Below are 25,694 nucleotides of genomic sequence, written 5' to 3'. Positions count from 1 at the left end.
TTTTGAGAGGTTAACTTCTTCCTTTTTCTTTTCTCTCCCTCTTCCTGGTCGGTGACTCTGTACCCCAGGCTCTGCCCCTGTGTCACTCTTAGGTAGGGATTTGCAGTTGATGAGATTCTATGGCAATGTCATATAATTGGCTTTAGTCTTGCTGGAAGTAAAGGCTTGTTGGCATTTGCAGGGTCCAACGATGAAAGAGTTTGCTTTCCTGGATTCTCTCTCCTAGTCCCCCCTTTCTGAATTAGCAGCCTGGTGATCCAGCTATAAGGCTGCAATTGCTTCTGCCTGGGGAGTAAGAGGCTCAAAGAGCTGGGAAATCCCCACTCTATCCCTCCTCAGTGCAAGGCTTTGGGAGAGGCTCTGACAGTCAGGGCCTCCAGTGTAATCAGGCGGGGGTGGGAGTCAATTGTTGTCAAGGTGACTGTTCAGCGCCTAGCATTTAGTTGGACCTCTCAACCCAGGCTTTCCACACTTTGTAGCCTGTTTTTGCAGGGAAGAAGAGGCACTAGTCTCTGCTTACGACTAGTGTAGTATAGACCTTATTATCTGCCAAGTCCTTCTTGTTAGCGTTTATCCCTAAATATGGAGGCTCTATTAATCAGAAGTTGCCCCCGCCCCTTTAGCGAGAGGCACTAAAAAATATCACGCCTCTTGTCTTGGAACGCTGAATTGAGAGAGATCTTATCAATTAGAACCGAGGGTGCGCAGATTTCATGGGTTAAGCTAATTTCAGTGATTGGGTCGCAGCTGTGCTTCCGAAGGTATTTTAGGCTGCCTGTGTGCGCCCCTCCCCCAACGCTTGATTGTTAGCTTGAATGGCTGGGTGAGGTGCCCCACCCACGGAGAGAATCTCCCAAGCCTCTCCCGCTCGCCCCGCTGCTGGCAGCTGGACAGCACCAGGCGCAGGATAATAGAGCCCCCTGGGTGTGTGGGCCAGCAGGGCACCCTGGGCGCGTGGAATGCCCAAGGCACACGCGCGACTGGGGCGACCCCCACTCGCAGTGTGCGGGCCGCTGGGAACGTCAGCGGTGCTCAACCGGACCGGGCGCGCACGCGGCGGCTCGCAGTGGCTCACGGCAGCGGCTCGTGGCGGCCGCTCGCGGCGGCGGTTCGCGGCGGCCGCTCCACTCGCGGCGGCTCGCGGTTCCCAAGTATAAGGGCTGACTCACCACAGGCGCACTTCCTTGCGGTTTGAAAGAACGTCCCTGTGGTCGATTCCTCCACACCCTAGTTTCTCAGATTCAAGTGATAACAGTCCTTTCGCTATCAGTTTGTGTGGAACACCGGAATGCTCCGAGGATAAATTTTTCTGTTTCTAGTTGATAAATTTGTTGTGATTTAGGGGAGAGCTGTCGGATGCGCTGCTCACAGCGCCATTTCCGTGACGTCACTCCCAAAACCCTTAACTCTCCTCTCTCTCTCCCTTTTTGTTTTTTTTCTTTTTTCTTCCTTTCTTTTTCCCCTTTTCCTGATTTCTCCCTATCTATTAGTTTCTTCTTTTCTCCTTTTACTTTTCCTCTCATTCAATCCTCAATCACAAACAAATTATTTAATTTGGGACTCAAGTGGTTCTTTTGTGGCATTTTGGGTGCTTTATACTTCGCTTTTTAACTCATTAGCCTTCCTCCCAACCCAGGATATCCATTCTATTTAGTCTTTTTTTTTTTTTTTTTTTTTTTTTTTTTTTTTCATTTTTCTGAAGCTGGAAACAGGGAGAGACAGTCAGACAGACTCCCGCATGCGCCCGACCGGGATCCACCCGGTATGCCCACCAGGGGCGACTCTGCCCACCAGGGGGCGATGCTCTGCCCATCCTGGGCGTCGCCATACTGCGACCAGAGCCACTCTAGCGCCTGGGGCAGAGGCCAAGGAGCCATCCCCAGCGCCCGGGCCATCTTTGCTCCAATGGAGCCTCGGCTGCGGGAGGGGAAGAGAGAGACAGAGAGGAAAGTGCGGCGGAGGGGTGGAGAAGCAAATGGGCGCTTCTCCTGTGTGCCCTGGCCGAGAATCGAACCCGGGTCCTCCGCACGCTAGGCCGACGCTCTACCGCTGAGCCAACCGGCCAGGGTATTTAGTCTTTGCTCCACTTAATACAATAGTATTTTTTTCCTTTTTCCTGTTTCCCTCTTATCCCTGTCATTATATCTCTTAGTCGACCATCACTTACAAGAAAATCATTTTATACTTGACCTAAATTTTTTCTTTTTTTTTTTTGCATTTTGTGGGTCCCTACTTCCTTTTTTGATCCTTAAACACTTCTCCGTTATAGGCAGTTTTTGTTCCATTTAGCATAATATAATTCACAGTTCATCATGATATTTTCTTAAGGAGGAGGAAAGAGGAGGGGAAGAGAAGAAAGAAAAGGGGGGGGGGGAATAATAAACTATTATTGGTTTTTTTTTCCAAAATTTTTTCCATTTTTTTACTTTTTTTTTTACTTTTTTTTTTACTTTTTATTCTTTATTAATACTCATTACTGCTATCAACAAGACCACCCTCAGATGTCATTAAGAAAAAGGAAATTGAATATCATAGATACAAAAGATAGAGAAGTAACACAGATGTGGAAAAGTCTATGTAGAAAAAATTTAATATATTGGAAACCTTGGAGATAAATGACAGAATTTAAAATAGAAGTCCTAAAAAATACTCAGAGATATACAAGAAAATACAGAAAGGCAATTTAGGGAGCTCAGAAAACAACTCAACAAACACAAAGAATATATCACCAAGAAAATTGAAACTATAAAAACAAATCAAATGGAGATAAAAAACTCAATTCATGAAATAAAAAACGAGGTAACAAGCTTAGTTAATAGAACAGGCCAGATAAAAGGTAGGATTAGTGACACAGAAGACAACTTGAGGCAAAACAGAGAAGAAGAGAGAGATTGAAAAATTTTAAAAAATGACAAAGCCATACAGGAATTGTCTGACTCCATCAAACAGAATACCATAAAAATAATAGGTATATCAGAGGAGAAGAGAGAGAAAATGGAATAAAGAATATATTCAAACAAATAATAGATGAGAACTTGCCAACCCTGTGGAAAGAACTAAAGCCTCAAATTCAAGAAGCAAACAGAACACCAAGTTTTCTTTACCACAACAAACCTACCCCAAGGCACATCATAATGAAAATGGCACAAACCAATGACAAAGAAAAAATTCTCAAGGCAGCCAGGGAAAAGAAGAATACAACATATAAAGCAAGGCCTATTAGATTATCATCAGATTTCTCAGAAGAAACTTTACAATGTAGAAGAGAGTGGACCCCAATATTTAAAGCCCTGAAAGAGAGGAACTTTCAGCCAAGAATACTATACCCATCAAAGCTATCCTTCAAGTACGAAGGAGAAATAAAAACATTCACAAATACAGAAAAGATGAGGGAATTCATCATCAGAAAACCCCCTCTCCAGGAAATACTAAAGAAGGTTTTCCAACCAGATTCAAATAACAAAACAAAACAAAACCACAAATAAAAGCTACACCAAGAACACAATAAAACCAAATTTAAACTGTGACAACAAAAGCAAAAAAAAGGGAGAGGACGGAGATTAACAGTAGCAATGAATGATGAAGTGCAGAAACACTCATAAGATAGGGTACTACAATGAATATGGTAAGTACCCTTTTCATTACTTAATGGTAACCACACTTGAAAACAACTACCACAGAAGCACATGACTTAAAAAAGGTAGCAACAGAGGAAAGAAGTATGGAATACAAACAAAAACAAAAAAGAAGAATCAAACAAGATACAAAACTAACAGAAAGCAATTTATAAAATGGCAATAGGGAACCCTCAAGTGTCAATAATTACACTAAATGTAAACGAATTAAACTCACCAATAAAAAGACACAGAGTAGCAGAATAGATTAAAAAAGAAAATCCAACCGTATGCTACCTACAAAAAACACATCTAAGCAACAAGGATAAAAACAAATTCAAAGTGAAAGGCTGGAAAACAATACTCCAAGCAAATAACATCCAAAAAAAACCCAGGCGTAGCAATACTCATATCTGATAATGCTGACTACAAGACAGCAAAAGTACTGAGACAAAAATGACCATTTCATAATGGCTAAGGGGACACTGAATCAAGAAGACATAACAATTCTTAATATATATGCATCAAACCAAGGAGCACCAAAATATATAAAACAGCTACTTATTGACCTTAAAACAAAAACTGACAAAAACACAATCATACTTGGAGACCTCAATACACCGCTGTCGGCTCTAGATCGGTCATCCAAACAGAGAATCAATAAAGATATATTGGCCTTAAAACACTAGAGCCGCTGTATATGATAGACATCTACAGGACATTTCATCCCAAAATGACTGAGTATACATTTTTCTCCAGTGTACATGGATCATTCTCAAGAATTGACCATATGTTGGGCCACAAAAACAACATATACAAATTCAGAAAAAACAAAGTTGTACCAAGCATATTTTCTGATCAAAAAGGCTTGAAACTAGAATTCAACTGCAAAAAAGAGAAAAAAACACCACAAAAATGTGGAAACTAAACAACATACTTTTAAAAAATGAATGGGTCAAAGAAGAAATAAGTGCAGAGATCAAAAGATATATACAGACAAATGAAAATGACAATACGATATATCAGAATCTATGGGATGCAGCAAAAGCAGTGATAAGAGGGAAATTCATATCACTTCAGGCCTATATGAACAAACAAGAGAGAGCCGAAGTGAACCACTTAACTTCACACCTTAACGAACTGAAAAAAGAACAAATATAACCCAAAATCAGCCGAAGAAAGGAGATAATAAAAATCAGAGCAGAAATAAATGAAATAGAGAACAGAAAAACTATAGAAAAAATTAATAGAACAAGGAGCTGGTTCTTTGAAAAGATCAACAAAATTGATAAACCTTTGGCAAGACTTAACAAGGAAAAAAGAGAAAGAACTCATATAAACAAAATCCAAAATGAAAGAGGAGAAATCACCACGGACATCATACATATACAAAGAATTATTGTAGAATACTATGAAAAACTTTATGCCACTAAATTCAACAATCTAGAAGAAATGGATAAATTCCTAGAACAATACAACCTTCCTAGACTGAGTCATGAAGAAGCAGAAAGCCTAAACACAACAATTAGTAGGGAAGAAATAGAAAAAACTATTAAAAACCTCCCCAAAAATAAAAGTCCAGGCCCAGACGGTTATACTAGACAAGTCTATCAAACATTCAAAGAAGACTTGGTTCCTATTCTACTCAAAATCTTCCAAAAAATTGAAGAAGAAGCAATACTTCCAAATACATTTTATGAGGCCAACATAACCCTCATACCAAAACCGGGCAAGGACAGCACAAAAAAAGAAAACTACAGACCAATATCTCTAATGAATACAGATGCTAAAATACTAAACAAAATAGTAGCAAATCGAATACAACAACATATTAAAAAAATAATACATCATGATCAAGTGGGATTCATCCCAGAATCTCAAGGATGGCTCAACATACGTAAAACGGTTAACGTAATACACCATATCAACAAAACAAAGAACAAAAACCACATGATCTTATCAATAGATGCAGAAAAGGCATTCAATAAAATACAACACAATTTTATTTATAAGACTCTCAACAAAATGGGTATAGAAGGAAAATATCTCAACATGATAAAGGCCATATATGATAACAGCCAACATCATATTAAATGGCACAAAACTGAAGGCTTTCCCCCTTAAATCAGGAATAAGACAGGGTTGTCCACTCTCTGCACCCTTATTTAATGTGGTGCTAGAAATTCTGGCCAGAGCAATCAGACAAGACAAAGAAATAAAAGGCATCCATATCGGAAAAGAAGAAGTAAAGGTATCACTTTTTGCAGATGATATGATCCTATACATCGAAAACCTCAAAGACTCTACAAAAAGATTACTAGAAACAATAAACCAATACAGTAAGGTCACAAGATACAAAATTAATATACAAAAGTTCACAGCCTTTTTATATGCCAACAATGAAATATTAGAAAACAAATTCAAAAAAATAATCCCCTTCACGATTGCAACAAAAAAAATAAAATACTTAGGAATAAACATAACAAAGAATGTAAATGACCTATATAACGAAAACTATAAAAATTGTTAAGGGAAATCGAAAAAGATACAATGAGATGGAAAAATATTCCTTGTTCTTGGATAGGAAGAATAAATATAATTAAAATGGCCATATTACCCAAAGCAATTTATAAATTTAATGCAATTCCCATCAAAATTCCTATGACATTTTTTAAAGAAATGGAACAAAAAATCATCAGATTTATATGGAACTATAAAAAAACCCTTAATAGCTAAAGCAATCCTAAGGAAAAAGAAGGAAGCTGGGGGCATTACAATACCTGACTTCAAAGTATATTATAGGGCCTGATCTGTGGTGGTGCAGTGGATAAAGTGTCGACCTGGAAATGCTTAGGTCGCTGGTTCGAAACCCTGGGCTTGCCTGGTCAAGGCACATATGGGAGTTGATGCTTCCAGCTCCGCCCCCCTTCTCCCTCTCTTTCTCCTCTCTAAAAATGAATAAATAAAATTTTTAAAAAGTATATTATAGGGACACAACAATCAAAACAGCATGGTATTGGCAGAAAATCAGACACTCAGACCAATGGAACAGAATAGAAAGTCCAGAAATAAAACCACATATATATGTTCAAATAATTTTTGATAAAGGGCCCAACAACACACAATGGAGAAAAGAAAGCCTCTTCAACAAATGCTGGGAAAACTGGAAAGCCACATGCAAAAGAATGAAACTCGACTACAGCTTGACCCCTTGTACTAAAATTAATTCAAAATGAATCAAAGACCTAAATATAAGACCTGAAACAATAAAGTACATAGAAGAAGACATAGGTACTAAAATCATGGACCTGGGTTTTAAAGAACATTTTATGAACTTGACTCCAATGGCAAGAGAAGTGAAGGCAAAGATAAATGAATGGGACTACATCAGAATAAAAAGTTTTTGCTCAGCAAGAGAAACTGACAACAAAATAAACAGACAGCCAACTAAATGGGAAATGATATTTTCAAACAACAGCTCAGATAAGGGCCTAATATCCAAAATTTACAAAGAACTCATAAAACTCAACAACAAACAAACAAACAATCCAATAAAAAATGGGAAGAGGACATGAACAGATACTTCTCCCAGGAAAAAATACAAATGGCCAACAGATATATGAAAAGATGCTCATCTTCATTAGTTATTAGAGAAATGCAAATCAAAACTACAATGAGATACCACCTCACACCTATTAGATTAGCTATTATCAACAAGACGGGTAATAGCAAATGTTGGAGAGGCTGTGGAGAAAAAGAAACCCTCATTCACTGTTGGTGGGACTGTAAAGTAGTACAACCATTATGGAAGAAAGTATAGTGGTTTCTCAAAAAACTCAAAATAGAACTACCTTATGACCCAGCAATCCCTCTACTGGGTATATACCCCAAAAACTCAGAAACATTGATAGGTAAAGACACATGTAGCCCCATGTTCATTGCAGCATTGTTCAGAGTGGCCAACACAAAATCCCTTCAATAGAAGACTGGATAAAGAAGATGTGGCACATATACACTATGGAATACTACTCAGCCATAAGAAATGATGACATCGGATCATTTACAACAAAATGGTGGGATCTTGATAACATTATATGGAGTGAAATAAGTAAATCAGAAAAAACTAAGAACTACATGATTCCATACATAGGTGGGACATAAAAACGAGACTAAGAGACATGGACAAGAGTGTGGTGGTTTACTGGGGGTGGGGGAGAGGTGGGGCACAGGAGGGAAGGAGGGAGAGTGGAAGGGGGAGGGGGAGGGGCACAAAGAAAACTAGATAGAAGATGACGGAGGACAATCCGACTTTGGGTGATGGGTATTCAACATAATTGAATGACAAGATTACCTGGACATGTTTTCTTTGAATATATGTACCCCGATTTATTGATGTCACCCCATTAACATGAAAATTTATTTATAAAAAAAAGTTATACACTGTAGTATATTAAATATGCAATAACATTTTGTCTAAAAAACTATGTATCTTAATTTAAATATACCTTACTGTTTAAAATGTTAACCATTATCTGAGCCTACAGCAAGTCACAATCTCTTTGCTGGGGAGGGTCTTACCTTCAATTTATTAAATAAGCAATATCTGGAAAGCACAGTAAATGAGGTATGTTGTGTAAACGACTAACATAATAAGACATTAGGTTGAATCATCTAAAACTGATAAAATTAACAGAAATGTCAATTTCACCCCAAACAAAGCAGTTTTTAATATTCTAGATTGGTTTTACAGAGTAATAGGGATCTACTTAAGAGTCACTTGGATTGGTAACTATTTGATTTGGACCCTAGAGCCCTGACAAAATATAAGAATTAGCAGATTTTAGTTGGTTAAATGCGTGTCATCCCAAATAAATCACCATTCCGTGTGATCCCCATGCAGTAATTTCTTTCCAAAATTATTTCTCCTAAAGATTTTTTTAATTTTTATTTTTTAGTAATTGTACTACTGATCTTGGGTCTAGCACTTACTTGCTGTGTGAGTTTTGTTAAATGACACACCATCTCTGAACCTCCACTTTCTCATGATAAACAGAGATACTGACAACTACCCTTTTCAGCTCAGTACTCTGTTTTGTGCCCCCTCCTATCACAAGGGGGCTTTTCTCTGCTGTTCCCACCTCACCACCACCCTCACCTACACTGTGCCCGTCTCACTCCTGCTTCACTATTTAGCTTCAGGATGTAGCTCAAATGGCACTTCCTCCCGAAAGCCACCCCTTCATGCCCAGTCTGAGTCAGATTCCTGTTATGTGGTCTCTTAAATCTCTGTACCATTCACTCAGAGTACAATCTACGTATATACAGTGTGTCCGTAAAGTCATGGTGCACTTTTGACCGGTCACAGGAAAGCAACAAAAGATAATAGAAATGTGAAATCTGCACCAAATAAAAGGAAAACTCTCCCAGTTTCATACCTATTCAGTGCAGTTTAATGTGGGCTCCATTTGTTGCCCTATACACATCAAAACAATAGTGAAGTTCTTGCCACACACGGATAAGGACGCCTGGTGTAACAGAGTGAATAACGTCTGTGATTCTGTTTTAAGTGATTAATGTCATGGCGCTTCGTTATAAACGCGCTGATATTCACATTGCACTTTGGTCACGGATACAAATTTAGCGAGCCACAGAACACACTGAACTTTCCTCTGTACCATCCACATCTCGACTGGCATGGCCATGGGCTGCTCCGCTGTATACACGGTGTTATGTCATCATCTGTGCATGTGCACATGCTGCCACATCATCCTACAGAAACTGGGAGGGTTTTCCTTTTATTTGGTGCAGATTTCACATTTCTACCATCTTTTGTTGCTTTCCTGTGACCAGTCAAAAGTGCACCATGACTTTATGGACACACTGTATTTATAAACCTATCAACTACCACCTGTCTCTTCCAACAAGCTAGTCCTTCCATGAGAGAAGGAATGATTATAATATAAATTTTGCTCACCATTTTATCCTCAGTTTCTAGAACAGTGCCTAGCACACTCTAGGTGTTAAATGGTATTGCACTGAATGCAGGTGTTTCTGCATATTCCTGAAAAATGTCCCATTCAGCAATATCCTCTTCTTAAAACACCTGGGCTAGTGACGGGAAATCATGTGAGAAGCAGACAACTCTAAACCTATGTGACTTTGTAACCAAAACGATTAGCACCGAAGCCAACAAGTCGGGCAACCCAGGCAGAGTGCCCATGGAACTGAAGCCTGCTGGGGGCTGTACAGTGGAGAAGACCATGACAGGCGAGCTGACTAGAAGGCACTGAGACAGGGAAGGGAAATGGAGCCGTGAGCAAGGGGATGCCCCGGTGGCACAGGGAAAGTGATGCCAGCAGAGAGCCAGGGTGGTGGGGCACATCTTGCAGAGGGAGCCCAGTGAAGGGGTGCTCAATTTCAATTTTCTCAAAGAGGAGTGCCTCCAACCTCTGTGGTGGCTGACATGAGGGCTTCTTTTTTTTTCTTTTTGCTAGAGATTATAATTCTTTCTCTACTGTACTGACATCTTGAACCTAAAAAAATTTGTCTATTAGTTTAACTCAATTTCCATGTTATAGTGACATAATTCCTATGACCTAATGAGTATTACAGAAACAGATTTTACTGATGAGTGTTGTATAGTTCCCTCTACCTTCTTTCCTAGAACCTGAAAAAAATCATCCTTAACAGAGTAGTAAGAGTGCCTCTGATCATTCCCGACTGAGGGATTCAACTGCAAGAAATCCCAAACTAACAAATAAGGCATGTCTGCATTATTTATTTTTTTTTATCTTATTTTTATTAATTTTAATGCAGTGACATTGATAAATCAGGGTACATATGTTCCGAGAAAACATCTCCAGATTATTTTGACCTTTGATTATGCTGCATACCCCTCACTCAAAGTAAAATCATCCTCCGTCACCTTCTATCTGGTTTTCTTTGTGCCCCTACCCTCTCCCCACTCCCTCCCTCTCCTTCCTCGCCCCTTCCCCACCCCTCCACCCCACGACCTGTTACCATCACATTCTTGTCCATGTCTCTAAGTCTCATTTTTATGTCCCATCTATGCATTGGTTAATACAGTTCTTAGTTTTTTCTAATTTAGGTTATTCCACTCCGTATAATGTTATCAAGGTCCATCCATGTTATTGTAAATGATCTGATGTCATCATTTCTTATGGCTGATTAGTATTCCATAGTATATATGTAACATAGCTTTTTAATCCACTCGTCCTCTGATGGACACTTGGGCTGTTTCCAGATCTTCACTATTGTGAACAATGCTGCTATAAACATGGGGGTGCATTTCTCCTTCTGGAACCCTTCTATGATGTCCTTCGGGTATATTCCTAAAAGTGGGATGGCTGGGTCAAAAGGCAGTTCGATTTTCAATTTTTTGAGGAATCTCCATACTGTTTTCCACAGAGGCTGCACCAGTCTGCATTCCCACAAGCAATGCAGGAGGGTCCCCTTTTCTCCACATCCTCGCCAGCACTTATTCTGTGTTGTTTTGTTGATGAGTGCCATTCTGACTGGTGTGAGGTGATATCTCATTGTGGTTTTAATTTGCATTTCTCTAATGATTAGTGATGTTGAGCATTTTTTCATATGCCTATTGGCCATCTGGATGTCTTCTTTGGAGAAGTGTCTATTCATTTCTTTTGCCCAGTTTGATTGGATTGTTTGTCTTTCTGGTGTTGAGATTTACAAGTTCTTTAGAATTTTGGTTATTAACCCCTTATCAGACGTATTGTCAAATGTGTTCTTCCATTGTGTAGTTTGTCTTTTTATTCTGTTCTTATTGTCTTTGGCCGTGCAAAAGCTTTTTAATTTGATATAGTCCCATTTGTTTATCCTGTCTTTTATTTCACTTGCCCATGGAGATAAATCAGCAAATATATCACTGCGAGAGATGTCAGAGAGCTTACTGCCTATGTTTTCTTCTAAGATGCTTATGGTTTCACAGCTTACATTTAAGTCTTTTATTCATTTTGAGTTTATTTTTGTGAATGGTATAAGTTGGTGGTCTAGTTTCATTTTTTTGCAGGTAGCTGTCCAATTTTCCCAACACCATTTGTTGAACAGGCTGTCTTTACTCCATTGTATGCCTTTACCTCCTTTGTCAAATATCAGTTGTCCATAGAGCTGTGGGTTTATTTCTGGGTTCTCTGTTCTGTTCCATTGATCTATATGCCTGTTCTTATGCCAGTACCAGACTGTTTTGAGTACAATGGCCTTGTAGTATAGCTTGATATCAGGAAGTGTGATACCTCCCCCTTTATTCTTTTTTTTTTTTTGCATTTTTCTGAAGCTGGAAACAGGGAGAGACAGTCAGACAGACTCCCGCATGCGCCCGACCGGGATCCACCCGGCACGCCCACCAGGGGCGACGCTCTGCCCACCAAGGGGTGATGCTCTGCCCATCCTGGGCATCGCCATGTTGCGACCCTCCTGGGTGTCGCCATGTTGCGACCAGAGCCACTCTAGCGCCTGGGGCAGAGGCCACAGAGCCATCCCCAGCGCCCGGGCTATCTTTGCTCCAATGGAGCCTTGGCTGCGGGAGGGGAAGAGAGAGACAGAGAGGAAGGCGCGGCGGAGGGGTGGAGAAGCAAATGGACGCTTCTCCTATGTGCCCTGGCTGGGAATCGAACCCGGGTCCTCCGCACGCTAGGCCGACGCTCTACCGCTGAGCCAACCGGCCAGGGCCCCCTTTATTCTTCTGTTTTAAGGTTGCTGAGGCTATTCGTGTTCTCTTTTGGTTCCATATAAATTTTTGGAATATGTGATCTATATCTTTAAAGTATGTCACTGGTATTTTAATCAGTATTGCATTGAATTTATAAATTACTTTGGGTAATATAGACATTTTAATGATGTTTATTCTTCCTAACCATGAGCATGGTATATGCTTCCACTTGTTTGTATCTTCCTTGATTTATCAGTGTTTTATAATTTTCCGAGTACAAGTCTTTAGTCTCTTTGGTTAAATGTACTCCTAGGTACTTTATTTTTTTGGTTGCAATAGTGAAGGGGATTGTTTCCTTAATTTCTCTTTCTGATTGTTCATTGTTGGTGTATAAAAATGCCTCTGATTTCTGAGTATTAATTTTATATCCTGCCACCTTGCTGAATTCATTTATCAGGTCCAGTAGTTTTTTGACTGAGACTTTAGGATTTTCTATATACAATATCATATCATCTGCAAATAATGATAGCTTTACTACTTCTTTTCAAACTTGAATGTCTTGTATTTCTTCTTCTTGTCTGATTGCTGTGACTAGGACTTCCAGGACTATGTTGAATAAGAGCGGTGAAAGGGGGCACCCCTGCCTTGTTCCTGATCTTAAGGGGATTGCTTTTAATCCCATTGAGTATGATGTTGGCTGTGGGTTTCTCATAGATGGCTTTTATCATGTTGAGGTATGTTCCCTCTATTCCCACTTTGCTGAGAGTTTTGATCATGAATGGGTGCTGGATTTTATCAAATGCTTTTTCTGCATCTATTGAAATTATCATGTGGTTTTTCTCCTTCCTTTCATTTATGTAATGAATAACATTGATAGATTTGAGAATATTGTACCAGCCTTGCCTCCCCAGAATAAATCCCACTTGATCATGGTGTATGATATTTTCCATATATTGTTGGATCCGGTTTGCTAATATTTTGTTGAGGATTTTAGCATCTATATTCATGAGAGATATTGGCCTATAATTTTCTTTCTTTGTGTTGTCTTTGCCTGGTTTTGGAATCATAATTATGCTTGCCTCATAAAAGGAGCTTGGAAGTATTCCTTCCTCTTGAATTTTTTGAAATAGCTTGAGAAGGATAGGAGTTAGTTCTTCTTTGAATATTTGGTAGAATTCACTTGTGAAGCCATCATGCCCAGGACTTTTCTTTGTTGGGAGTTTTTTGATAACTGTTTCCATCTCATTTGGTGTAATCGGTCTGTTTAGGTTTTCTGATTCTTCCAGACTGATTTTTGGAAGATTATATGTTTCAAGGAATTTGTCCATTTCATCTAGGTTGTCTAGTTTTTTGGCATATAGTTCTTCATAGTATTTTCTTACAATTCTTTGTATTTCTGTTGTGTCAGTTGTTATTTCTCCTCTCTCATTTCTAATTTTATTTATTTGAGTCCTCTCTCTTTTTTTCTTGGTGAGTCTACTTAAAGGTTCATCAATCTTGTTTACCTTTTCAAAAAACCAGCTCCTAGTTTCATTGATCCTCTGTATTGTTTCTTTAGTCTCTATGTCATTTATTTCTGCTCTGATTTTTATTATTTCCTTTCTTCTACTACATTTAGGCTTTACTTGCTGTTCTTTTTCTAGTTCTTTTAGATGCAGGGTTAAGTTGTTTATTTGAGCTTTTTCTAGCTTCTGAAAGTGTGCCTGTAATGGTATAAACGTCCCTCTAAGGACTGCTTTTGCTGTGTCCCATAAATTTTGAGTTGTTGTATGCTCGTTATCATTAGTTTCTAGGAATTTTTTATTTCTTCTTTGACCTCATTCTTAATCCATTCGTTATTTAACAACCTGCTATTTAGTTTCCATGTGTTTGAGAATTTTTGAGCTTTTCTGTTGTGGTTGATTACTAGTTTCATGCCATTGTGATCAGAGAAAGTGTTTGATATGATTTCAATCTTCTTAAATTTGTTGAGACCACTTTTGTGCCCTAACATGTGGTCTATCCTAGAGAATGTACCATGAGCACTTGAAAAAAATGTATATTCTGCTGTTTTAGGGTAAAAGGTTCTGTAGATATCTATTAAATCGAGTTGATCTAGTGTGTCCTTTAATTCTGCTGTTTCTTTGTTAATTTTCTTTCTTGAGGATCTGTCTAGTGATGTTAGTGGGGTATTAAAATCCCCTACTATTATACTGTTGCTGTTGATCTTGCTCTTTATATCCATAAAAGTCTGCTTTATATATTTAGGTGCTCCTATATTAGGTGCGTAGATATTTATAATAGTTATATCTTCCTGTTGGATTGCTCCCTTTATCATTATGTAGTGGCCTTCTTTATCTCTTACTATGTTCTTTGTTTTAAAGTACATTTTGTCTGATATAAGTATTGCTACCCCAGCTTTTTTTTCATTTCCATTTGCATGAAATGTTTTTTTCCATCCTTTTACCTTCAACCTATGTGCATCTTTTGTTTTAAGGTGTGTCTCTTGTAGACAGCATATGTATGGGTCCTGTTTTCTTATCCATGCAGCTACCCTATGTCTTTTGATTCGATCATTTAATCCATTTACATTTAGGGTTATTATTGACATGAAATTGTTTATTGCCATTTTATTCTTTAAAGCTGTATTTCTCTTTTGCTATATTCTTTTCCCACTTTGGTCTGTTTACACCATGCCCCTTAACATTTCCTGCAGCATTGGTTTGGTTGTAATGAATTCCTTGAGTTTTTTTTGTCTGGGAAACTTTTTATTTCTCCTTCAATTTTAAATGATAGCCTTGCTGGATAAAATAGTCTTGGTTGTAGTTCTTGTTCTGCATTACTTTGAATAATTCTTGCCATTCCCTTCTGGCCTCAAGTGTTTCTGTTGAGAAGTCGGATGTCATCCTTATGGAGGCTCCTTTGTAGGTGATAACTGTTTTTTCTCTTGCAGCTTTTAATATTTTCTCTTTATCGCTAAGCTTTGGTATTTTAATTATGATGTGTCTTGGTGTAGGTTTCTTTGGGTTTCTCTTTAATGGAGTCCTCTGTGCTTCTTGGACTTGTGAGAGTTTCTCTTGCATTAATTTAGGGAAGTTTTCAGCTATGATATGATTGAACAAAGTCTCTATTCCTTGTTCTTTTTCTTCTTCTTCAGGAACCCCTATGATGCAGATGTTATTTCTCTTCATGTTGTCACAGAGCTCTCTAAGAGTTTCCTCTGACTTTTTGAGTCTCTTTTCTCTTTTTTTCTCTGCTTTCATGCCTTCATTCCAGTTGTCCTCCAACTTGCTGATTCGATCCTCAGCTGTATCCATCCTGTTTTTAATTCCTTTCATTGTGGTCCTTCATTTCTGATATTGTATTTGTCATCTCCGACTGATTCTTTTTTAATATTTCAATATCCTTTTTTATACTTGCTATTTCTTTATTTAGGTGTTCGTAATAACAATCCATTGTTGTTCTAAGTTCCCTAAGCATCCTTAAAATCATTATTTTAAACTCCGCATCCGGAAGTTGATTATTTCCATATCACTCAGTTCATCTCCTGAAGGTCTCTCTTGTGGTTTCATTGAGATTCCACTTCTTTGTTTTCTCATTATGCCTGGGTATCTGGGTGTTTTCTTTGTAGAGCTGGTTGAGTCTAGGCTTGGTGTTGTCTGTCTCTAGTTTTTACTTGTGTTGTTTCTAAGTCTTCTTGGGTTGGCTTCAGCTATTATTTTGTCTGCATTATTTATTTCTAAGTCACTTTTCTGACCATAGCTATGTTCCAAAATTAATATACAGAAGCCTGTGCAAGCCACTGGATAATCCAAGTTAGCACCTACTGAGCACACACTACATGCCAGGCACTTAGCTGCCCTGTGGGCCTCATTCAGTTCTAACAAAGGTGCTTTGAGGTGGGGTTTAAGCCTCATTTTACAGTTAAGAAAATAAAAGATGAAAGAGGTTAGTAACTTGCCAGAGGTCACACAGCCAGTTTGGAAGAGTAGAGAAATGTGACTAATTCCACAGGAGTGAAACAATGAGAATAAGCAAGAATAGGTTGGCAGTTCAGTTGGGCACAGTGGTGTTTGAATATAAGGGCCGGAGACCCTTCCCCTAAAGGCCTGTCTCTGGTGTGAATCCCCTCCACCCTAATTTCCCCATCCTCCCCTCCAGCACACGCAACTTGCCACATAAATCCCCACGCACATCCACCCCTGCCAGCCACGGAGCCTCCTGCACCACTCGGGTCAGCCTTCCCAGTGGGCCGCAGCCAGCACCTGCTTGTTCCAGTCCTGCTCTCAGAATGGCCCACCGTCCCCAACAGAGCCTAACCCCGGGAAAAGGAGGTTAAGGCAGCAAATTCGCCCTCTGGGATTATAATTCAGACCCACCCCTTCAAAATCCACTGCTATAAATGTCCCTTAATTATGTTATAAATGCCTGAAGGACTTCCCATCAGCTTCGCTCATCTGTATGGGTGTCTATGTGTTGGTATTGCCAGGGTGACTCTTTTCACCTAAATCTTTCTATGGAGATTTTTACATTGAAGCCATATTTAGAAATTGTTACTACTGGTTGATTCAATTTACTGACTTCTAAGTCAAACAGAGAAAACAGACAAGTTTACTGAGCAATAGCTGAGAACAATGAACTTACTTGTATAAACTGATGGTCGGTTCCACTGCCAGCATGACAAAGGGTGCCACTGTGTACGAGACAGCCAGCTGAGTGACAGCCCAGGTGACCACATCGTAAACAAGCTTGAGGGCTTCTGAAGAAAGGAAGTAATGTCTGTAGTTGTTCCTCACCTGCAAGCCAACGAAGGCAAAGGGGAGGGTAGAAAACAAATAACAACTTTGACTCTGTGCAGCAGGTATATCTTAGGAACATAAGCTATCAAAAATACCAACCATCTGAGTTCTATTTTCTGCTGAAAATACCATCATGGTTTTAATTATTGTCAAAAAGAGGCATGTTCACTATAGAAAATTTAAAGAATTAAGCAAAATAAAATAAGATCTCTGAAAACAATAAAAAAAAGAATTAAGCAAAACCCAACTTTCTTCTTTTTTAACATCTCCCAGAGAAAAAATACTGTTTAAAAATACGACACATATCCTTCCAAGCTGTAATCTATTCATATATACCCACATTTATACTTTTGACAGCCTGTTTTTTCATGTTAGTGTGTCATGAGTGTTTATTTCTACATCAGATCAATTCCCAATACAATTTTAATTGTAGAAGAGTTAGCTTGTGTCCCCAGCCCCCTCCACCGCTGGCATCGTAAATAATTCTGTGATGCTACCTGAGTAGTAAATCTCTGGACTGTTTCCTAATTATTTCCTTTGAATAACAGTAATAAAGTAATGTTAGCATTAATAATAAGAGCAGCTACCATTTATTGAGTGCTTACTGCTCACCAAGCCTGAACTAATGCTTTACCTATATCATCTCTGTTGCTTCTCCCGACAGGCCTAACATGTAAGCATCCTTATGCCCATCTGAAAGACAAGAAAACTGAGAAATTCTCTGAAATGAAAAATGCTGGGTCAAAGAATAGGTACTCATTTGTAGGTCTTGGGATACATGTGAGTAGATTTGCCTCCAGAAAAGCACTTAATTTCTAGCTCCAAGAAGCAAAGGCAGAGCTGAAACAAAGGCTGGCTTATGGGGAGGACTACCTCAATGCAGGAAGGGCTTCCCAGGGCTGCCTGGTACACTAACTCCTCCCCTCATCTCTGAGTTCGTCAGGACAGAAGCTAGAGATCCATGCACCTTGGGGGTGGGGGGCAGTCTGGGCAGTACTGGAAAGCATGTAGGAGATTATATTAGGTAACTTCCTGGTCTAAAACACTTCATGACTGTTTGATTTCATTCTCCATTCAGAAAAAAAAAAAAAGGGAATACTGTTCTATCAATCCTCTCTTCTCCATCCCTACCTTACTAATTCATGAAAAATGTTCCCAGGCCATCCAAAAGAAAGGCTTTACATAAACCAATGCTTTTGTGCCAGCTGGGATTAACTAAACCAAAGACACTTTAAGAAATAATACTCTGAATATACTCACAAATAACTCTAGCCTGCATTTCTTAGTTTGTCCTAGCCTCTGGGTTTTCATTTTCTTTTATAATCCAAGCAGGTATATATATTGGAGAAAAGAAAATGTCTTCTTTTTCTTTATACATATACCTCAACAATCTCTCATCTAACTAGACTAAAAATTCCATGGGGGGGCTGGGGGCTCTTGTCTTGTTCACCATGTTAGCCCAGCTCCTAGAACACTGGCTGCTCATGATTGGGCTCCTAAAATATTCACAGAGCAGATAAATAATAGTGAAGAGCTATTCTGGAGCTCCCAAATCCACATCCAAAATATAGTTCAACAAATGTCAGTAAAAGCTGTTGGCACCTGAATAAGAAAGGCCATAATCATTATCAAAGACTGAAATAAAATCAAATATAAAATCCGCTATTTGACAATTGGAGCACACTGAATAGTAATTAGATTCATATTCATCTCATTCTTTGAAAGAAGACATATTTTTTCATTCCTTTTTTGTCCTGCTCTACAGCCAGCAAATAGCAGGAACAGTCTAGGACAAAACTACACAAAAAACCTAGAGAACCACATTTCTAAAATTCACAAAAGATTTCACACAAACCAATTCAACTGAATCTGACAGGATTGGTTAGAGCAATTTCTAACAAAACACAGTTCCTGTGGCTGCCATTTTACTGACTGCTCACAGACTCTGAATTACTTCTAGGCTTAGGATAATGAAACGAGAAATGAAGTAAAAGGTAGTCTTACAACGCCAACATTATAATCATTGTAACCTGTCAATAGTAGAGTGCACAAGTTCACAGCCTTTACGGGAGGTTGGGAGAGGGGGGAGGGGGTGAAGAAGGAGAGAGGGGTTAGGGGAGGGGAGGGGCACAAAGAAAACCAGATAGAAGATGACAGAAGACAATTTAACTTTGGGGGAGGGGTATACAGCACAATCAAATGTCAAAATAATCTAGAGATATTTTCCCTCAACATATGTACCCTGATTTATCAATGTCACTGCATTAAATTTAATAAAAAAAAAAAGTCAAAAAAAAATGTTTTCACCTCTTAAATTACTAAACATTGTCCCTAAAATTCCTTTATTTTGTAAACTCCCTCTGTAAACAATACAGAAGTTAAACATTTTATGACCACAAGTCCCCAATACTAAAGTATTTCTCTAATGCAAAGACTTGTTTTTATCAAAACATGACTCCTCCCTCCTCCCCCAACTCCTAATAGTACATAATGACAACAAATATCATCAGATTACTAAGAAAAGACCCCACAACCACAGCAAGCTTACCGTTCTGGCTGCTACTGTGACAAGGATTCCAGTTAAGAAGGTGAAATAGTAGCCTGGGTAGACACCATGCCACAGAGCAGACAGGATGAAGGTGAACACTGTGGGGTACCAGGGGACCCGCTCGTAGCACACTCTGTAAAGAGAGGCAGGTACAACAAGTCACAGGTCAAACATGCCAAAAACTTGTAGCCACACTGGCATCTTTATGAAGCAGACCCACAGAAAATCATGATGGCCTGCCTGCCTAAGCCCACTCAGGGACACACAATGCAATCCAAGCAGCCGAAACTCGAGTTTTCTTGGACAGTACCACATGGGCAGTTCACATTCCTATTTGGGAAAGAGGTATGAACTTTTATCCTACACAGATCTAAATGACCTGGACACTATCATCCTATAGCTAATAAAAATCCAAGTGGTCAGTCTCTACCCAGCTCCTGCCATCAATGGCCTAATCTATGAGGAATAATTATGAATAAATAAGTGACCATTGACACTAAACATTTTGGAATCAGGATAAGGACTGTTAGAAATGGATATCCTCATTTAGTCAAAATTAATTTACCTTTTCAACCTAGCCCCTGTGCCACATAAACAATCATTCTGCAACCCTGTTCACCTCTTTTGCCAAAGACCCCAGCACAGAGTCAGCGTGTCGGCTTTATGGCCTTTCAGTTCTGTGTCCATTGGATTTTAGTCCATGAATTTGCCTTAAAGACTGATATGGTGTGGCTTGAGGAATTGTCAGCAAAATATCCTGGAGATATCCGGCTTCTTGATGATTGTTAAAACAAAGTGACAGGTGGCTTTCTCCCAAACGCAGTCCACGAACTGCTAATGGCGCCATAAGGAAGCCACTACGTTGTTTACTAAATGAGAGGACCCAAACAGAAACTCAGATAGTTAACACTAATCCTGTACTGTATAGGTTGCCAAAAGTAACTGATTTAATCCCAAACTAAGGACCACAGCAACCTCTGCACAGGAAGAGAGCGCATTTAGGGAGAAAAACAGCATTGGGACCCCATTTGTATGTTTCTCTTTAAAATGAGGAACAGTTTGCATATGGACTTGTTTCTAACCCTCTGTATCTCTTTTTATGAATTAAATATTTTAGTTTCTAAATTATTTTTCATTTTTTTATATGCACACACATTTAGTCATCTTAGAACAAAATCCTAATGGAGATTGTAGGACTCTTGGTACACTGGGATTACTCAACATATAGAAATAAAGGTTTATGCTAAAATTATCTGCAAAATTAACAGCAATAATAGTAAGGGCAAATTTTCAAATTTTGCATGTTCAGATCAATTTTCCAACAACACCATATGAACTTACCTTGGGGGAATTACTATACATTGTCTCTTTTCTTACCCCAGTTTTCACTTAAGAAAAAATGCTACTTATTCAAAACAATCTATAGTTCAGTGTTTTTATACTCTCCCTGCACTTCTATGATAGGAATATTCACTAGCTAGAGTTTCAAGAGAGCACATTACTCCAGAATAGCACATTATCAGTTCCATAATAAGTAATGTTTCTAATTTTGGAATGTGTAGGGAAACAAATATCAGTACAAATACAAAGTTTAAAAGTATCAACATCAGGGGAACTACAGAGTTTTTAATGCTAGGGATAAATAACAGCAATCTTCAATGATTAGATACTGACAATGACCCTCTTTGACATCTGGCCAGCAGCCCCTCTTGGTCAGAGGTAGGGCAGCACAATGGTTAAAAGCCTGGCTCGTGACCGTCTATTGGGCTCTTATCTATTACTCATTATGTGACTTTGGGCAAGTTACATAACCTCTCTATGCCTCACTTTGCTCATCTGCAAAATGCGGATAAATAACTACCTACATCTCAGAGGATTGATAGGAGGATTAAATGAGCACCTGGACACAGGAATGGCAGGATTAAGATACATATGCTATATACTGTGGCCTTTTTATATCACTATATTATTACTTGTTCATGTATATGGCACAGCCATTCATACAAAACAAAAACATTACTACTGGCACACTATGGCTATTCATCTAGCAACTCCCATCTAAACATATCCCAGTGCCATGAGTAATGAGGTCATTTTTGTTTTTCTTACCGCTTTAGCCAAGTAGCCGTCTGAATATTCCAGTTTCCTAGGTACGTTTTGAAATTTGTAGCAGTCTAGGAAGAAGAAAATAACACCTATCATTAGCTTTAAAAATACCCCAAGTAATGGAAAGCCCTCCCCAGAATTTCCCTGGCAGCAGATTAGATGTGCTATTTCAATAGTGTCTAATTGGTCAAGAGCATATCAGCTGTTCCATTGAATGCAGTCAAATTCTGATGTTTATAAGATTGACTAAAACTTGGCTTGCAAAGTCTCAATTCTTCTCAATTTATTTTTAAATTATAGAAAAACTGAAAAAATGTTTTGTGGGTTTTCCTTCTTCTCTAGTTTAAAAAAAAAATTAAGTCTGAATTTTAAAACTAAATACCCTAACAGGGGATTTGTCATAGGAAAAGTTTAATCATGTGAAGTCAGTGCCTTTATGGAGACAACCTGAATTAAATTGTCAGTTTTTCGGTGTGTGGCCATCTCTAAAGTAGGTCAGTCTTGTGAAGTAACTCTACAAAGAGCTGCACAGGTTCATATACTTCCTATTATATCTAGAATAGTAAGAGACTTTATGCATGAAGAAGTCTCAACACAGAAAAGAAAATAAATATCACCAAAGGGGCAGAAGAGACATTCCAAAACAAGCCATCAACAAGGTTTCCTCATTCCAGAAAAATAAGTCAAGTCTTTCCAAAGGCTGGTAATAGGAAGCATGAAACAAACATTCAAGTACCAGCACATCTAATGAAGGTGGAAAGTACAAGTGCCACTTCTTCTGTTTCAACCATAAAAAAATCTTAGCTAGGTCACACACTGGCCTCATGTAATATGTTTGGAAAGAAAAAAGAGAGGGAGGGAAGAAGAGAGATCATCAATAGATACAGACAGATTTTGTGTTGAGTTTTTATTTTAAAATCCTAAGGAGTTCTATTTACCCATATCCTGTATGGCTAATAAGATGTTGTACACAGGTTCAAGGAACCTTCACTAAATTGGGCTTCCTTGGTTTTCTTTAGCTCCTTGCTCTGTATCAACTCGATTGGAAATGCAAGTTTTCTCCTTCTGGTGTTCCTTTACAATGAACACATAGAGTAGAGTAATAAGTTAGCCCTTAATCCTGAACACATGCCCCCAGTGAGATAACTCTGTCTTTTGGTGCCCAGCTGAGGAGCTGGGTGGGCAGCTGAAAGTCAAGGGGAGCCACTGAAAGGGATGTTTACCCACAGCAGCCAGCAGTGATCCAAGGGTTTGGATGGAGAGAAGAATTTTACTGGAAAAAAGGAGAAAAGCCCGCACACATTTGTACTTGCTCTAACATCATCCGTATAGAAAAAAGAAGCCTGTAGATTATCTACATTGTTTTTCCAAAAATGGGGGAGGTTGTCTGGATGCTGGAGCTTGTTCATTTAAGATGAGAAGCCTCAGGCATCCAGAAGGTGGAGGGTATCCACCCCAGTACTTTTTGTGGCCCCATGTCCACCTAACTTGGGTAGTAGGTGGTCAGGCTCTGCATCCCTGGCTTCCTGCTCTACATGCACATCCCTGCTGCCCAAACTCTCCAATGGCACTCTGCCTGCCCTGTAGGGGTGGTAAACTCCTACCAACCACAAACACAAGTCACCTGGCTGCAGAACCAACACTTCTGTGTGTTGAGAAGCACGCCCCTACGCCCATCCCGTGGCCAGAAGAGTGGCTCTGAGACGGCATTCCTATCAGCTCTGACTGCCGACAATGCCAAGGAAGCCTGAGTGATGCAGCCCCAAGGAGCCCGTCTGTAATGAGGAAGACATCAAGAACCGTGGTCCGAGAATAAAGCCAGCGAAAAAGATAAATACCCCGTTTCTAGTGGCCTAAAAGTTGTGTGCCACGACAATTCTCCCTAAACGCAGATGGATTACTAGTGCTCCCAAAGGAACCACAAAGTGCACATGACATGTTGAAATCTAAATACCAGAGCTTCCAGTCCATATTCTGGACTGAAGAATGTAGAATGTGAACAAGAGAAAATGGCTTCTGTTCTGTCTAGTTGAGAGAACAGAAAGGTAAATAACAACAAAAATATTCCTGATTCTTTTTCAGATATTTTTGGTCATTACTAAACAATTAAAATAATCAAAAAAGTATCTTTTAAAGAGAAAAAAAAAAAAGAAAATGAGGAAAAAGAATTCCAAGATGTAAATTTCCCAGGAGGTTGCTGGACCCACATTTTTTTGGACACTGTGAAGAAGATTCCTGGTCCCTGCACTCAAAGCACACCACCTCGTCAGTCACTACAGCAGCTTGATTCAGAAGTACGACTCACCTCAATTTTCCAGATGTTTAGGTTAGAAAGCAGATCCCAACAGAAATTTCCATTCTTATCCACTCCGCTGAACCCAAAGCCAGCTGCATTATTCACTGCATCAGCTATGGTTTTTAAAACAACACATTAGTATAGTCACATTGCTGCTTTAAAAGACATCAATATCTGTCTAGCTTTAACACTGAGATGTGGTAGCTTCCTTAGAAAGGAAAGACAGAAAGTCAAGGACCTGGTAGCATTGTGAATCAGAGGTACATTTCTGGCTTTTTGGTGACCTCAATTTTTATTCATTTTTTATTCACTCACTAGCATTTAGTGAGCACCTGCTAGTGAGCAGACAGGCACTAGATGCTCATAGAATGCAACAGGGAATAAAAGAGAAAGGAAGGATTTCTTTCCAAAACAAAGCAATATGGAAAAGGATTTAGTAGCCAGTTTGATATAAGAGGAAAGAAGGTAAAAATGTACCTTAAGCTCAGAAGCAGAGACCAGAGAAACAAGGGATCCCATAGAAGTCAAAGAGCTGTCATTAAAGATGGCAGGACATTAACTGGTAAGACAGTGTTAAGTCAGCAGGAGACCCAGCTCTAAAAGATAAAATGGAGCTATCCTGAATGTATTAAGCACAACATGCCAGTAGGGTATCAGTTGGGGCTGCCAAGGTACAGTTAGGAAAGTTCAGAATACAAGAAATAAAAGACAGCTATAGATATGAACTTGAGGCCAGATGCCTTATAGGCCACATGAGGATATAGTACCAAAGCCATCCTACCCATAAGAGCTCCTGTTACCACCTCTATTTGACTTCACTGAACTCTAAGAAAATGTCTCCCTGCAGTGAGCATACATTTCTAATCAACTCCTTAATGAAATGCTTTTGTATACAAATAGAGATCTAATGAAATCAATATACTTTATAATGACCAAGAGGATCATTTTCTCTTTTATCTTATTTCAAAGTTAATTGATTATTTTTTTAAAGAAAATACTATAACAAAACTAATTAAATCATGGCACTGTCAAGTCTTAGGTCTGGAGGGTATCTAGAAAAACCTACTCATTCTGGTTCTAGAATTCAAGCCCAACCAAGGATGGACTTATGAAGGGCTACTCTAAAGAAAAACCACCTGTTCTATGTTTGTCTCCTTCACCTTTGGCATAGTCGATAATTAACGCTGATTATCTTACACTTGGCTTCACAGAAAAATGACTGGTTTCTTTTAGAAGTTAGGATGAAAAGCACTGAGTCCTGCTATGTCCTTCTGCCAAGCCAACTGGACAGAAACTCAGTGAAAAAGAAAAACAATGCAAGAGTGTGCCAGTTAAGAAACTGATCGTTTTAAGTGCGTGGGCACAAATTTGTGAACGACAGAAGAGAAACCAAACTGGGAGAAGAGCCTGTGAGGTCTGTGCTGAGGAGTAAAAGCAGGACTGGACCGACCCTGCTGGGACCAGCAGAGCACCCCTCAAATTCCTCGTCCTATCTCTAGCCTCAGATCAGTCGGAATAATAACTCTTCTTTTTTTTTTTTTTTTTTTTTGTATTTTTCTGAAGTTGGAAACGGGAAGGCAGTCAGATAGACTCCTGCATGCGCCCAACCGGGATCCACCCGGCAGGCACGCCCACCAGGGGGCGTTGCTCTGTTGCAACTGGA

The 25,694-nt window shown here is 39.2% G+C and overlaps 1 protein-coding gene across 1 annotated transcript in view; it reads right to left on the bottom strand.

Moving 5' to 3' along the window:
- The window catches only part of MBOAT1 (membrane bound O-acyltransferase domain containing 1), a 132,770-nt gene that overhangs the window by 19,715 nt on the left and 87,361 nt on the right, over positions 1–25,694 (bottom strand). The window contains 4 exon segments of the mRNA XM_066268298.1: positions 16,927–17,078; positions 19,630–19,762; positions 21,739–21,803; positions 24,041–24,144. Coding sequence (XP_066124395.1) covers positions 16,927–17,078; positions 19,630–19,762; positions 21,739–21,803; positions 24,041–24,144 — 454 coding nt within the window.

The sequence above is a fragment of the Saccopteryx bilineata genome, chromosome 3 (assembly GCF_036850765.1).
Source record: "Saccopteryx bilineata isolate mSacBil1 chromosome 3, mSacBil1_pri_phased_curated, whole genome shotgun sequence".
Lineage (NCBI taxonomy): Eukaryota > Metazoa > Chordata > Mammalia > Chiroptera > Emballonuridae > Saccopteryx > Saccopteryx bilineata.
The sequence above is the reverse complement of the archived record's forward strand: the minus strand, read 5'-3'. Positions and strand labels throughout refer to the sequence as shown.